We start from the raw sequence: 16,295 nt of genomic DNA, 5'->3' as shown, positions 1-16,295 counted from the left end.
AAAGGGTATGCATTCTTTTAAAATTCTTTAGGCATAATTCCAAATTGCCTTCCAGAATGGTTGGATCAATTCACAACAAGCAATACATTAGTGCCCTAATTTTGCCACATCCCCTCCAACATTTCTTATTTTCCTTTCCTGTCATATTGGCCAATCTGCTAGGTGTGAGGTGGTACTTCAGAGTTGTTTTGATTTGCATTTCTCTAATCAGGAGGGATTTAGAACACTTTCCCATGTGATTATTGATGGTTTTGATTTCTTCTGAAAAATGCCTGTTCATATCCCCTGACCATTTGTCAATTAGGCAATGGTTTGATTTCTTCATTTGACTTAGTTACTTATGCAGTTGAGAAATTAGACCTTTGTCAGAGATTTTTGTTATATACATTTTTTTCCCAGTTGCTTCCCTTCTAATTTCAGTTGCATGAGTTTTGTTTGTACAAAATCTTTTTAATTTAATATAATTGAAATTATTAATTTTACATCCGATAATGTTCTCTTTCTCTTGCTTAGTCTTAATTTTTTCCTTTTCCATAGATCTGACAGATGTACTATTCTGTATTCACCTAATTTTCTTATAATTTTCCTATTTATATTTGTCATTTACCCATTTTGAATTTATTTTAGGGTTATTTTATAGGGTGTGAGATGTTGATCTAAACCCAATTTTTTCTATACTGTTTTCCAACTTTCCCAGCAGTTTTTGTCAAATAGGTTCTTGCCCAAAAGCTGGGATCTTTGGGTTTATTGAATACTAGCTTGCTGAGATCATTTACCCCAAGTCTTTTCCACTGATCCACCCTTCTCTCTCTTAGCCCATTCAATATTGTTTTGATGATCACTGCTTTCTAGTACAGTTTATAATCTGGTTCTGCTAGGCCACCATCCACATTTCTTTTGTATTAGTTCCCTTGATATTCTTGATATTTTGTTCTTCCAGAAGAATTTTGTTATAATTTTTTTCTAATTTTATAAAAAGTTTTTTGGTAGTTTTGTCATGGGCGGAAAGGATACCTTTGGGGTTTGGGAAGGATACCTTTTGCAAGAATGCAAGACTCCAGGGGGCAGCTGGGTAGCTCAGTGGATTGAGAACCAGGCCTAGAGATGGGAGGTCCTAGGTTCAAATCTGGCCTCAGCCACTTCCTAGCTGTGTGACCCTGGGCAAGTCACTTGACCCCCATTGCCTAGCCCTTACCACTCTTCTGCCTTGGAGCCAATACACAGTATTGACTCCAAGACGGAAGGTAAGGGTTTAAAAAAAAAATTAAAAAAAAAGAATGCAAGACTCCAAAACTTAGCTTAAAAACAAAAAGAGAAATTTGTTAATTTAGAAAGTAATGTTGAGAATGGCCAGGAGGATAGCAAGGTGGGACAGAAAAATGGGGAGCATTTCCTGGGAGGACAGCATGAATGGAAAGGCTGTTCCTCCATGGGGATAGCATGGATGGAGAGGTGGTCCCCCAGATGACATCAGTTCTGGGGTTTATATACTCTTTAGATGCTATGTCCTGGTGTGGACCTGACCTAGAGTATTAGTCCCTCAGGCATTTGGTGGGGTGCGGTGGTCATCTGCCTGGGGTCTTCCTGGGGGCATAAAGATTCATCTCTTTGTCAAGGTAGATAGTCATCTCTTGGGTGTTTCTAGCTTAAGAGTCAGGAGGATGCAAAGGCAAGGGAGTTTCCCTGATAATAGTTCCCCTGGGTTTCTGGGGGTACAGTGCCCAAGTCAGTTTGATAGGTATGGTACTGAATAAGTAAAATAATTTAGGTAAGATGGTCATTTTATTATATTAGCTTGTCCTACCCATGAACAATTAATGTTATTTTTCTAGTTGTTTAGATCTAATTTTATTTGTATGAAAAGTGTTTTGTAGTTGTGTTAGTAAAGAATTTTTTAACTTTAATTGGGCTCCTTTAATTGATACCTTCCCTTCAGATGTTAATATAGATCTTAGTGATGTGGGAGAAACACACCCAAGTTTGTAGCAGGGTCTTACACCAAAAACAGGAGTCTTCAAACTCTCTTCAATCCAGAAGTAAGAAAAGAATTTTATTTGAAAAAATTATTTTTGGTAGTATAATAGCCTAATAGCTAGTGAAATAATCTGGGAGCTAATCAGGTAGCCTTAAGGCCAATTGTAAATTGCTTAATATAGTGCCTAAGCACATAGTAGCTGTTATGGGCAGGAAGGATACCCTTGGGGTTCGGGATGGATACCTTTTGCAAGCATGCAATGACTCCAAAACCTAGCTTAAAAACAAAAAGAGATTTATTAATTTAGAAAGTAATGTTGAGAGTGGCCAGGAGTTAGCAAGGTAGAACAGCAAGATGGGGGGCAGTTCCTAGGGAGGACAACATGAAAGGAAAGGCTGTTCCTCCATGGGGACAGCATGGATGGAGAGGCTGTCCCCCAGATGACATCAGTTCTGGGGTTTATATACTCTTTAGATGCTATGTCCTAGTGTGGACTTGGAGAGTGTTAGTCCCTCTGGCACTTGGTGGGGTGAGGTGGTCATCTGATTGGGGTCTGCCTGGAGGCATAAAGATTCATTTCTTTGTCCACCTTAAATCTAGAGGACAAAAGAAGGTAAACATCTCAGGACCCTGGGTGGGGTCATTGGGTGTTTCTAAGTTAAGAGTCACAAGGATGCAAGGGCAATGGAGTTTCCCTGATAATAGTTCGCTTGGGTTTCTGGGGTACAGTGCCCATGTCAGTAGCTACTTAATAAATACTTTTATTCTTCTCTCCTCAATCCTTAAACATATACACACTCAGTTGAAGATTTCTACACTTACTTTACTGAGAACATGAAACTGTTGGCTGTAAGCTGCTACTTCTCCCCTTTTCTTTGCCTCAGCATCCCCTGGCATCATTTCGCATTCTTCTAGCATTTAATAATGGGGCAGCCCCCCCCCCCTCCATTTTTAAGGCTAATTGCTTTGCATGTGTCCTTTGTCTCATCCTCCTTCATCTTCTCCACCAGATTCTCTCTCAGATATCATTTTCCCTCTCTAGTCTGTAGCATCCCCCTATCTACTAATTCTTTTTCTGCTGATTTCAGATCTTCCTGTGTCCCCTGTCTTTAAGAAAGCACTCTTCCCTTGGCTTTACCATTGCCTCGGGCTATTATCTTTTTTTTTCCTTCTTTTCTTTGACAAATATCCAAGAAAAGCCTTGATTCTCCTCTCACTTCTTGTTATTATTGGTGGTAATGGGGAGGTGGATTAGGTATTTGTTCAGGAGTTGATCTCTATTATGGCAACAAGGGCCAGTAGTGCATCTGGATGACCTTCCAGGGTGTGGAGTTTATATTTCTTTTAGAGGCAGTAGGGAGCTGTTCTGATCAGTAAATGACATTGTCAGACATGTGCTTTAGGACCTGTATTGAAGACAGATTAGAAGAGGAGGAGTCTGGAAGCCTGGTATCCCATTAGAAGTGCCAAGGAGTAGAGAATCAACTAAAAAGCTAGTGGAAATAACAACTTTAGCAAAGTTGCAGGATACAAAATAAACCCACATAAGTCATCAGCATTTCTATATATCTCTAACATATTTCAGCAGCAAGAATTAGAAAGAGAAATTCCATTTAAAATCACCCTAGACAATATGAAATACTTAGGAATCTATCTGCCGAGACAAACACAGGAACTATAAGAACACAACTACAAAACACTTTCCACACAATTAAAACTAGAACTAAATAATTGGAAAAACATTAACTGCTTATGGGTAGGATGAGCTAAAATAATAAAAATGACCATCCTACCCACATTTATTTACTTATTTAGTGCTATACCCATCAAACTACCAAAAAACTTTTTTTTTCTGAATTAGAAAAAAAAAACATAACAAGGTTCATTTGGAAGAACAAAAGATCAAGGATATCCAGGGAAATAATGAAAAAAAATGTGAAGGAAGGTGGCCTTGCAATACCAGATCTCAAACTATACTATAAAGCAGTGGTCATCAAAACAATATGGTACTGGCTAAGAGTCAGAAAGGAGGATCAGTGGAATAGACTTGGGGTAAGTGACCTCAGCAAGACAGTCAATGATAAACCCAAAGACCCCAGCTTTTGGGACAAAGATCCACTATTTGATAAAAACTGCTGGGAAAATTGGAAGGCAGTATGGGAGAGATTGGGGTTGGATCAACATCTCACATCCTACACCAAGATAAACTCAGAATGGATGAATGACCTGAATATAAAGAAGGAAACTATAAGTAATTTTCAGATAAATCAAAACTATTAATAAGCACAAGAAAAAGTGTTTTAAATCTCTTATAATCAGAGAGATGCAAATCAAAACAATTCTGAGGTATCACCTCACACCTAGCAGATTGGCTAACATGACAGCAAAGGAAAGTAATGAATGCTGGAGAGGATGTGGCAAAGTTGGGATGTTGGTGATGGAATACTATTGTGCTCAAAGGAATAATAAACTGGAGGAATTCCATGAGAACTGGAATGACCTCCAGGAACTGATGCAGAGGGAAAGGAGCAGAACCAGAACATTATACACAGAGACTGATACACTGTGGTACAATGGAATGTAATGAACTTCTCCATTAATGGCAATGCAATGATCTAGGACAACTCAGAAGCACTTATGAGAAAGAACACTATCCACATTCAGAGGAAGATCTGTGGGAGTAGAAACACAGAAGAAAAACAACTGCTTGATTACATGGATCAAGGGGGATGTGATTGGGGACATAGACTCTAAATCAGTGGTTCTCAACCTTTCTAATGCTGTGACCCCACAACACAGTTCCTTATGTTGCGGTGACCCCAAACCAAAAAATTATTTTGGTGGCTACTTCAAAATTGTAATTTTGCTACAGTTATGATTCGGAATGTAAATACCTGATATGCATTATGTATTCTCATTGCTACAAATCAAACATAATTTAAACATAGTGATTAATCACAAAAACAATATTTAATTATATGTTGAGAAATATTAATCCAGCAGGAGGCAGCCTGAGTGCTGGGGTAGGAGGTAAGTCCTGACTGGGGAGGGGGTCCACAGACGCTGCCTTCTTCCTGTCATCTCCCTCCAGCTTGAGCTGAGGCTTCACTTTGTTGGGGTTACTCGGCTTCATTGTCTGCTCCTAGAGTTATCCACTCCAGGACTTGTTCCTAATCCCTCTGGAGCCAGCACCGGGGTGCTCTCTCTGGATCTCTGTTTGAGTTTGGTCTCCAGGCAACAGGGTAAATCCATCGCCCCTCATAGGGGGAAGGCTGCTGATAGGTAACTATTATTAGTACAATGGGCGGGCAGCAGGGTCCCTGTTCCTTCCAAGATCTTGCTGTAAAGTAGCGTGATTTCTCAGCGGCTAAGCTAAAGCCATCGGAAATATGTATTTTCTGATGCCTTTAGGTGACCCATATGTTTTGGTCGTTTGACCCCAGCTGGAGTCTCGACCCACAGGTTGAGAACTGCTACTCTAAATGATCATCCTAGTGCAAACATCAACAACATGGAAATGGGTTCTGATCAAGGGCACATGTAAAACCCAGCAGAATTGCATGTCAGCTACAGGAAGTGGTGGCGGAGAGGAGGGAAAGAATATGATTCTTGTAACCAAGGAATAATGTTCTAATTAACTAAAATTTTTTTTTAATAAAAAATAAAAATCTAAGCAAAAAAAAAAGTGTCAAGGAGTGAAGAGGGTCTGAACTAGTGTAGTAGCTGTGTGAATTGAGAGAAGGGAATAAATGGGATATAATTTTTGGAGGTAAAACTGATAAGATTTGGTAACTTACTGGTTATTTGGGTGTGACTGGGGGGGTAGTCTAGAGGTGTTGTGAGAAGAAGAGTCAATAATCAGTAAATATTTTTTATATGCCTTTTGTATACCAGGTCCTTTGCAAAGCACAAATGATCCCCAGTTTTACAGTTGAAACTAAAGCAGACAGAAGTTAAGTGACTTGGCCAGGCTCCTCAAAGAGCTTACAGTCTAGTGGAGAAAGAGAGAACACAAATGGAAGCCAAAAAGAGGGCTGGACCACCAAAAGTTACCTAGTACAGGGGCATGATGTTCCTGGAGTGGAAACCAAACAGAGTAGCTGAGAATGTTTCAGAGCTCATCCACCTGCCTCCAGCCCCAGGAGTCTGAGCCTTTCCTAAGGGAGGCATTGGGAGGAGTTAATCATTGTATTCTCCAGCCCTCTAATCAGTTGTTATTAAGTGGTTTTCCAATTGGGTCTTAACACTTCCTGACTCATTTAGGGTTTTCTTGACAAAGATACTGGAGTGGTTTGCTATTTCCTTCTCTGATTCATTTACAGATGAGGAAACTGAGGCCAAGAGGGTAACTTGTCCAGGGTCATTCAGCTATTAAGGGTCTGAGGTCAGATTTGAATTCAGGAAGATAGTCTTCCTTTGCCTCCAGACCCAGGATTCTTTTCACTTTGACACCTAACTCCCCTCCTCTGATCAAAGAGGAGAAGAAACCAAGGCTCTTCAGGATTTGATGAATATTAAAACTGAATCATTCTACAAAATGAGCTTATCCTGAGTAAAGAATAATGAATACTAAGGAATTGAAATCAACCAGAGAGGTTGATATGGTAAAAGAATAATAATAAATTCTATTTTAGAAATGCTATATTTGATAGAGCTACAGGATATCTCTATGTAGATATCCAACAAGTCAATAGTTGTGGCAGTGTGGGACTAGAGCTCAAGGAGGATATTTGGATTGAGGATTATAGATCTGGCAGTTATCTACTTAAAATTATGACTGAACCTAAGAAGAGTTGTTGGGATCATACAGGGAAGAGGTTAGAACCTAGGATAAAACCTTAGGATATGAATCCAGCAAAGGGGATAACAAAAAGCAGCCAAACAGGTAAGTAAGGAGAAGTGAACAATGTGAAGAGGACAACCCAGGGAAGAGAGATTATCTAGAAGAAAGGAGTTGTTCAGTGTTGTGTAGTAGAGAAGACTGAGGGAAAAGCTATCAGATTTAGGACTAAGCAAGCTAAAGAGAACATTTTTCATTTAAATGGTGAAGTGGAGATCTAGATTGCAAGTGGTTGAGAATTGAGGCAGAAGAGAGGAGGGAGAAGAAGGCAGTGAATGAAATGCTGACTGCCCCCCAACTTCCATTTTAATTTACAGTTCCTGTAGATTTACATATACAAATGAGATGACCCAAATAAGGAAAGTTCATACACTACAGAACAGGCCAAAATTGTAAGCTCTTTAAGGGCAGGAATTATTTTTGCTTTTGCTTTTTTATCACCAACACTTAGTATAGTACTAGATGTAAAAGTAAGAATTTAATAAACAAGATCATAGATAGTATCATAGTTTTAAAGCTAGAAAGGATCTAAGAGGCAGTCAAGTCTGGCTGCTTATTTTACAGATAAGGCAGCTAAGGAAAACAGTGGTTAAGTGACTTGCTCAAGGTCACATAGGTAGTAAGCATTTAAGCATTGGAATCTTCAAGTCAAAGGAGAGAAGTTAACTGAACAATAAATATATAGTAACTACCTCTCAGGCCTGCTTGAGAGTAATGAGATAGGCCTACTTAAAAGTTTCTTGTGTTAAAGACATCAGCAAATGAAAACAACTTGTGTCAAGGAAGTTTATCCCCTCCCCCTCCTGAGGAACTTTACCTGTATATCAAACATTCCTGACATACCACAGTTGCAGCAGGGTCCCATCAGTGTACGTTCTGTACGTCAATGAAAATTAAGGTTTGGGGCAGAATCAAGAGAACCATGAGGAGAACTTCGGGAGAATTGGGAGAAGGGAGAAGAGACAGAGCAGGTAGGTGAGGGGGAATGAGGAAGAGACTGGCAGGCTAGGCATCACGCAGACAGGTTACTTATAATAACATTGTCTACCCTTCCAATAAACTTTATAAAGTATATGTATGGGTAAAAATATTATTTTTTAATTATTACAAACTCAAATATTGACCAGGGTAGATCAAGATGGCAAACCAGTCTAATGATTTGTACAAGATTTAAGGGCTATAAATGACCATGTGATAAAATCACACCCAGTAGTACCAAGCCATCTACAATTATATCATCTATCCCAAATCATGCCAGATATTTCACTGTGGTGAATTTATGTTCAGCTTTTTTTAATCTATTCCTATTCATGAGGACTCCCAAAATATTTTTGCATTCACCTAAAAGGGAGCTCAGTTCAAATAGTGCTATCTGCCCCAAGGGTACTCCGAAAGTCCTTCAATATTCTCCCAACTCTTAAATAAAGACCTCAAAACAATTAAATTTGGGGAGAGCAAGCTAGTGCTTTTCATGGATGACATTCTCCTAGCCTCCCCAAATGCAAAAGTTTGTCTAAGAGATAGTCAGATTCTTCATTGTGAGCTCTATAAGGGTGCATGATATAAGCTTGAGATTTCCAAGACCAAACTATAGTGGTGCTTGCCAAGGGTTGAGTATTTAGGGTTTGTTCTGTCTGGAGGTTCTAGAAGCATTACCCAGAAATGGATTGCAGATATCCAAAAGCTTAGTGCTCCAAAAACAAAAAAGCAGCTTAGAGCAATAATAGGGACAATGAGATTCTGCCATCAATGGATCCCAGAGTACAATGAAATTACTAAATGCCTTAACTGACCTGATTAGGAATGCAGAACTGAAACCTCTAATATTTAGTTAGGCCTGAACATCAGCAAGTTCTTGCAAAGCTTAAAGAATCTATTCTAGTTGCCCCAGCATTTGGTATCCCAGACTATTCTAAAGAATTCCAACTATCTGTAAATGAGTCCAAGTAGCCTCTGGAATACTGACATAGACTCTGGGACAGAACTTGCCTCCAATAGCTTATTACAGTTCCCAATTAGATCCAGTAGTAGCTGAAACTGTTCCATGTCTCAGAGGCATTGCTGCCGCAGCATTGTTGCTACAAAAATCAGCAGACTTAGTGTTGGGATTCCCATTAATGGCTTATTGTCCTCATCAAATTGAGTCACTTTTAAGGAAATGTCATACTCGGGCATTTACAGATAAAGACTTTCCCAGTATGAGATTATCCTTTTAAGTAATGAGAACATAAAATTGAAACGGTGCAATTTATTAAATCCAGCTATACTGTTACCTGATTTACCTATGAATGGTGAGCCATTGCATGAATGTGAACAAGTAGTAAAATTAGTGGAACAGCCAAGGTCAGATTTAAAAGATATCCCAATTAAAAATACTGACCTAATTTTATTTACCAATGGCTCTTCTTACTTGTACAATAGGATCCGTTATACGGGTGCAGCAATGGTCAGAGTTTGAGACTCTATAGTATGCATCAAGACATAACTGTGGTGTTTAAAAAATATTGATGAACTAGTTTGGCTAATCAGGAGGGGGAGGGGATAAGATCCCCTTGGCACACTTACAAAGACTCAGAGATTCAGGCATGGCAAGATAAATTTGGAGCAAGGAGAGTGAATGGTATATGGCTCTCAGACACTGGAAAGCCAACTCCAAAAGAGTTCTATTACCATATATGCAATTCCATCCATTTTGAACTCAGGCCTTAATAGATTCCATTAAACAAATATGGATTGCTCTGGGAATAACTTTAATTTCAAATAGGGTCTGTAGCAAATATTCTATCTGTTTGAAATTCAACCAGGGAGCTTTTAGGAAGAAAAGATAAGGTGGAAGACAATTAGCTAACTCCCTGTTTGAAGATTTACAGATAGACTATATCAATTGGCTACAAATACAGCAGGGTTTGTGGTTAAAATTTTGGTAAAGGAACTAATTCCTAGATTTGATGTTCTAGTTTCCAGACTCAGACCATGGAACTCATTTCACACAGGAAATATTACAAAAAGTTTATGAAAATCTGGTGTAAGGGATAAATTTAGGGGTTTTTCACTGAAATATAAATTTAGTTGGTCACCAGGGATTAATTCAAATTCCAATAAAAATACTCGTCAGTTTGGGAATTTTATGATGATTTAATGAATATAGAGGGAAGAAATTAAGAAGATAGAGGGAAAACGGTATAAGATTTCTCTGGCCTAGCCTGAGTCAAGGGGAGTTCAGAGACCTTTCAGCCATGAGGCCTCTTAGGAGGATGGTGTTTTAGGAAAGTAAAAGAAAAAAAAAGGAATCGGCCTAAACTCCTAGAGAGCTCAGGGAAGACGCCTCAACTGAACTATGCTACTAAGCTTCTCCCAGTATTGTATCAAGGATGGTCACTGCCAAACCCAGACAATAGTCATGACAAGATGCCAAGATGCCCAGCACGCTGCCACCAGCCACCTCTCTGCCAAAAGAGCCAGAGCCACGTCTCTGCAAAAAGAGCCTGAGAGAGGAAGTGACGCAAAATACACAGACCTTTTTTTACATCCCTGTGTCTCACATGTACCAGTGGATGTACCAATGGTAGCTTAAGCTTGACTTAAGTCAGCCCAGGGCATCTGTCAGTTGTTTCTGATTTGTCATTTGCTAGCACATGTCTTTCATAGGCCATTCTTCTCAATACTTAATCCTTAAGTAGGGGTGTAGACATTCCTGTTTTGTTAGACTAAGCAGGAGTAAATCTAAATTTCACACTGGGAATAATAGCAAGATTTCATGCACCCTATCATTCACAGAGCTCTGGACAAGTAGAAAAGTTGAACAGAGATATAAAATCAATGTTAGGAAAACTTTGTACTGAGACTCATTTAAAGTAACAAGAAATATAACCTTTAGCATAATTTAACTCTGTACAAGGCTTCATGCAGACCTACATATTTCTGCTTGTGAAATGCTGTTCGGGGGAGGGGCAGCTAGATAGCTCAGTGGATTGAGAGCCAGGCCTAGAGACTGGAGGTCCTAAATTCAAATCTGGCCTCAGACACTTCCCAGCTGTGTGACCCAGGGCAAGTCACTTGATCCCCATTGCCTAGCCCTTACCACTCTTCTGCCTTGGAACCAATACACAGTATTGATTCCAAGATGGAAAGTAAGGTTTTTTAAAAAAAATGCTGTTTGGACATCTACCCTTACAAGCAAAAACTTATAAACCAGCCTGTGTCTCTGTACTAGGAGGAGACATGCAAATAGCATCTTACATAACAGCTTTACAAAATAGACTAAGAGAGCTACATGACATGGGTCTTTTACAACAATCTGGACCATTAGATTATTCACTTCATAGCATAAAACCAAGAAACTCAGCATATATAAAGAATTTAGCAAAAACCTCAGCCACCCAGGGAAATTGGATAGGACTATATAAAATTATATTAGTAACACCTTCAATAAAAAATCCTTAAAAAAGAACCATCAATTCATTGTTCACATGTATAATACACTTGTAGTGAAAATAGAGAAGGAAAAACAGAGATGGAGATAGATTTAGGAGATATAGAAGGAGAAGAACAATAATTAGAAAACAGCCTATATATTAGAGGAGAGCTGAGAGAGATTCATCAGGCAACTTGAGTCTGCAGTCAGAAAGTTCATGAGGGGACAAATCCAGTGAAAGAGGAATTACCAACAGACTGGAGAGGAGCATCATAGAAGCAGAATTTAGCAGGAAGGAGAACCAAGTAGAAACAGATTACCTGAGACTAATAGGACAATAAAGACTCTCTAGGAATCTACAGAGAAGAGGAACAGAGGAATGGACATAAAAGCAGTGAGATGACTGCATCATTAAACACAAGCACACTTCCAAATGTAGTTATATTGCAACATTACACAAAGTTACCAAGAACTGAAGAGAAACATCAGGCAACATGAGAAGAGGAGATCTGAAGTCTTGAATAAGTATATCTGCATACAATAAGCATATAAAGGATATACTTTCACTATTTTAAGATCTGTATTTGATACAATATCCATGTAGAAAATTGGATATTTAGGAAATGGTTGATATAGTAGTAAAATAGTTATATATCCATGAGATCTGTGAAGATTAAAATTAACTCTCCCCTGATTATAACAATGAAAATACTTAACTCTCCCCTGATTGTGAAGATTAAATTGTAACTCCTGTCAGTTTTTAGAACATAGTATTTAAAGTTGAGTATGAAGAGCTGCCCATTAAATCACCAAAGGTGTAAACATTCCATTCACATTGAGTGGGGGAGGTCTGTGACCCACATGTGCAATAGGTGATGAATCAGAATCGACTGACTGCCTTCTGGGCAGTCTTAGAGCGTTAGCTGTGATTGGGAGACATGGAATTAGGGGAAGTGATGTGATGATACAAGAGAAAATGGCTTTATAAGTGGAGACTTGGAGTGGAACCTCCTGTGAGAGAGGAGTTCTTCATTTTTTGGAAGTGGAGACTAGAGAGAATTCTTCATGCTTTCAAGTTGAGGCTGGTGAAGAAGGGGAAGAAGAATCTACTGACTGGACTGACATGGTGAGTGAAAGGCTGGCTCTTAACTGCTGGATTTTTCTGAAAAAAACAAAAACAAAACTATCCTCTGGAGAGAACTACTCTTTTTTTTTTTAAACCCTTATCTTCTATCTTGGAGTCAATATTGTGTATTGGCTCCAAGGCAGAAGAGTGGTAAGGGCTAGGCAATGGGGGTTAAGTGACTTGCCCAGAGTCACACAGCTAGGAAGTGTCTGAGGCCAGATTTGAACCTAGGACCTCCCATCTCTAGGCCTGGTTCTCAATCCACTGAGATACTCAGCTGCCCCCTGAGACCTACTCTTGAGAGACACTTTCCATTTCCTCGGCTTTGCCAAGGCCAGCTGAAATTAATTCTCCCTGCCCAGAGGGGCCAGGAGTAAATTACTTAGTGCTCGGGCTAGATATCTTAACTTATCCTCTCTCTGACTTCTTGCTTCACTCTTTCTGCATTTTGTAAATAAATTGTAAATAAAATCTCTTTGGAATTAATTAAATTGCTGGCGAACACAATCTTAAAATATAAAATCCAACCCTTTAAAATAAACTCCTTTCCCCCCTTACAGATCTTACCTACATAGAAGATTTGCACATATACATAGCTCTGTATATTCTTGTAAAATAATTGTAATATAAGTAATGTACATATGTATATATGAGTTTTAGTCTACACGTATGTAACATGTAAATTCAATGTTTATAGTTGCTGGGATGCAGATGTTTTTCATTTGTACATATATGCAGATATGTATATATTATGTAAAATAAGGATGTGCATAGTTAAAATTATGTGAAAACCTTAGATTCATAAGATAGGATACTTAGTTCACAGTTTAATGTAGACAGTTCAGTTGAATGTATTAGCAATAACATTTAGCATAGAAAGAATTTGTTTTGAATTGTTCAACTTAGAATTTTTAAAAATCATTTTGCATAAGTTCATTTTTTAGTCAGATAGATTGTATTTTTTGTAAAATATGCTACATTGTGTTTTATTGTAATTTTTTCTATTTTTCTAGTTTTACACATTTTTATAATATTTTTAAGATAAGATTGCTTTTGTGTTAGTTTAGCACCATAGTTTGCAAACTGGTTTTGAAAAAGTTTCTATTGGGATATTTGACTTTTGAATTTTGTTGCATTTTGTATTCTTTGCAGTTTATTTTCACATTTTTTCTTGTTTATTTTGATTTTGCAAACTTTGTAGTTTGATCTTTGTGACAACTTGTAAATCCCTTTCCTTTCTCTTTCTTTCCTTTGTTCAAATCCCTAGAATAGAGAAATTAAAATAGGAATAGCTCAGTAAGTTTAGTTGTTTGTTATTCTGGGGTAAGAATTTAGAGTAGGAATACAGTAACTCAAGGTAAGTTTATTGGTGTGCATAAGAAAACAAATTTTTGTCAAAAATGAGTTTTGATCTGTGCAAAGGGGTGAATGTAAGAGACAGACAAGACAGGTAGTAGATTTGCAGAAGAGGGCCTGGTGCATGCATGGAACTAAAAGAGAGATTCCAGAGTGTGAGGAAGATATATAAAAGGAAACTTACAGAAATAGTCAGGGGGTAGTGTTCCTGTCTCTTCAAGGAGTTTGAAGAGACCACTTCCTGCTGTTGGTCTTGACCAAGAGGAAAGTTACCTGACCTCCTTGGGAAGCCATTGGTTCCTGTTTTCTGTGATCCAGCCACTCAGCCATTGAGTCATGGAGTGAGATAACCTGTCTACCTTTTCTTCACTGGAGTCATCAGTTGAGTTCCTGAGATCCAGTGTTATGAGGGATTTTGTACCAACTAAGAAGAACCCTACTAGAGCCCAGTGACCTGTCGGTGAGAGTGAGGCCACAGCCATTTGGCTCAGGTCCCAAGAGGGTGAATTCCTCAGTCATCTTACCCTATCTGCTACTGATGAACTATAACTATAACTATAATCCAATATTGATTTTGAGGACCAGTTAGATCAGAAAGGGGGATTTTTTAAAAGTCAGAGAGTGTAACTGAAGTGGCATCAAGATCAAGAAGAGGACCCTGTGAGGGGTCTATTGGTTTTGGGGGAGGAGATTTAGAGGGTCACCTTTCCCTTGATCTTCTATCCCTTCCGGAGTTAAAGAAGGTAAATAAACCAAATTACTGTTTTTATATCAAGAAACAGATTGTGTCTCAAACTATCATACTGGAAGTGAGGCCTACCATCTGGGCCAACAGCCTGTTACCAGCTAAAACTGGTTTCAGCTCTGAGCCAAACCTTTTATCACAAACAGTTAACTTATTTCAAAATGTATTGTACCTATGAAGAAAGTGTTCTATTACTTCGGTCTATTATGTAGTATTTCCCCAAGATTATAGGAGGTCATCTTCTCGTTTTTATATGTGAAATCTGCAGGAACCAATTTGAGCTTGCTTACTTTCATTGCTGTTGGAATATAATGTGAGCTATAGGTTATGCATGTGAAATGAAGACTTACGCTAGTCTTGTATATATTTAAGGGATTCTTCATCATCTCACTCTGGTCAAATTGAGATTTCTAGAGTAAAAACACAATCTCATTTATCACTTTTCTCAAGTTATGTTTTATACATAATAGATGGCTTATCAAAATTTTACTGAATAACATATAAGTAGCTAAAGGGGGATAATGTGAGAAAAGGCTTACTTTCAAACCCCTTCCTAATAGTATTCATTATTTTGGGGCCTGTTTTCAATCTACCATTTCTCCTGTGGAGTTTTTCATTCCTAAAAATAGATCTGTCTTGGTCAGGAAAAAAACAAGGGAGGAACATAGTTGAAAGAAAAATCAGTGAACCTATTAGATCTATTTTATTCTCATGGGTAGTAAGAGCTAGCACTGGGGTCTTGTGCAACTTGCTGTGTGCAAGTTCAGCTGTATTTTTAATGTCTGAAGTAGCCACAAACCGACAGATCAGCACCAGAAACATTAAACTATTCATCCATCAGAACATATACCAACCTAGAAAGAAGGATGTTTGGTGTGCCCTACATTCAAGTGGATTTTTTAAAAGTCAGGTCAATTTAAAAGTCAATTTTAAAATTCAAAATTTTAGTTCAAGTTGGAAAATATTTTGCCATGCTTAATGGTATTTTAAGTATGGGAATCAGTAACATGTAGCTTGGTTTGTTATAGAAAAAGGCTTTCTTTTTAAAGTTGTATATATATATATATATCTGAAGTTGTCATTTATAATACAATAAAAATTTTAATATAATAACATTTATATTGGAGAAATTAGAGAAATCATGAGTATTTGTTGAGAGTCAATGTATAGAAACTTTTCAGGCAGAGCCAAATTGAACTCTTAATAATTGTTCTGATTTCAAAAAGTAATTTTTTCTAACATCATGTTGGTTCTCTTCTGTCTTTTATGGATTCTATTACAGGTCTCCTTGGAGTTTCGAAACCTGGAGGAGAGCTATCAAGTGGTGATTCATGAAATATGTCAAAAAATGGGTAATGGAATGGCAGAGTTTTTGGAAAAGAACGTGAACTCCATACAGGAATGGGATATGGTTAGTGCTATTTTAAATGTGTCAGGGGGCATTTTGTAGAATAGTGATTATTATTCAGTGCTGACAACAAGAAACAAAACTGACAGCTCCTGTCTTTTAGATGCCTGTTTTATACATGTGCATTCACACACATGTTTTATATTTATATGCATATATACATATAAATACACCTGTGTGTCTGCATGTATTGTATACATATATAATAACCATCAATTGTAACATCTCAGGTAGATTTCTGTAAATTGTTCATGTCCTGAGGATATTACATATTTATTTGGTCAAACTTTTTTTTGGTCAATCAAATTAAAAATCCTTACTGAATTAGGATCATCAGTACTGGGTATCCATTCCAAGACAGAAGTGTGGTAAGGTCTAGGCAATTGGGGTTAAGTGACTTGCCCAGGATCATGGAACTAAGGAAGTGTCTG

At 38.0% G+C, this 16,295-nt stretch overlaps 1 protein-coding gene across 2 annotated transcripts in view; it reads left to right on the top strand.

The window, feature by feature from the left end:
- FDFT1 (farnesyl-diphosphate farnesyltransferase 1) overlaps positions 1-16,295 on the top strand; it is a 67,661-nt gene that overhangs the window by 41,681 nt on the left and 9,685 nt on the right. For both annotated transcript variants that reach the window (XM_001372403.5, XM_007476239.3), the window contains one exon: positions 15,739-15,867. In XM_001372403.5, coding sequence (XP_001372440.1) covers positions 15,739-15,867 — 129 coding nt within the window. The remainder of the gene's footprint in view (positions 1-15,738; positions 15,868-16,295) is intronic.

Source organism: Monodelphis domestica, chromosome 1 (genome assembly GCF_027887165.1).
Source record: "Monodelphis domestica isolate mMonDom1 chromosome 1, mMonDom1.pri, whole genome shotgun sequence".
NCBI lineage: Eukaryota > Metazoa > Chordata > Mammalia > Didelphimorphia > Didelphidae > Monodelphis > Monodelphis domestica.
This window is presented reverse-complemented; position numbering and strand designations above follow the sequence as displayed.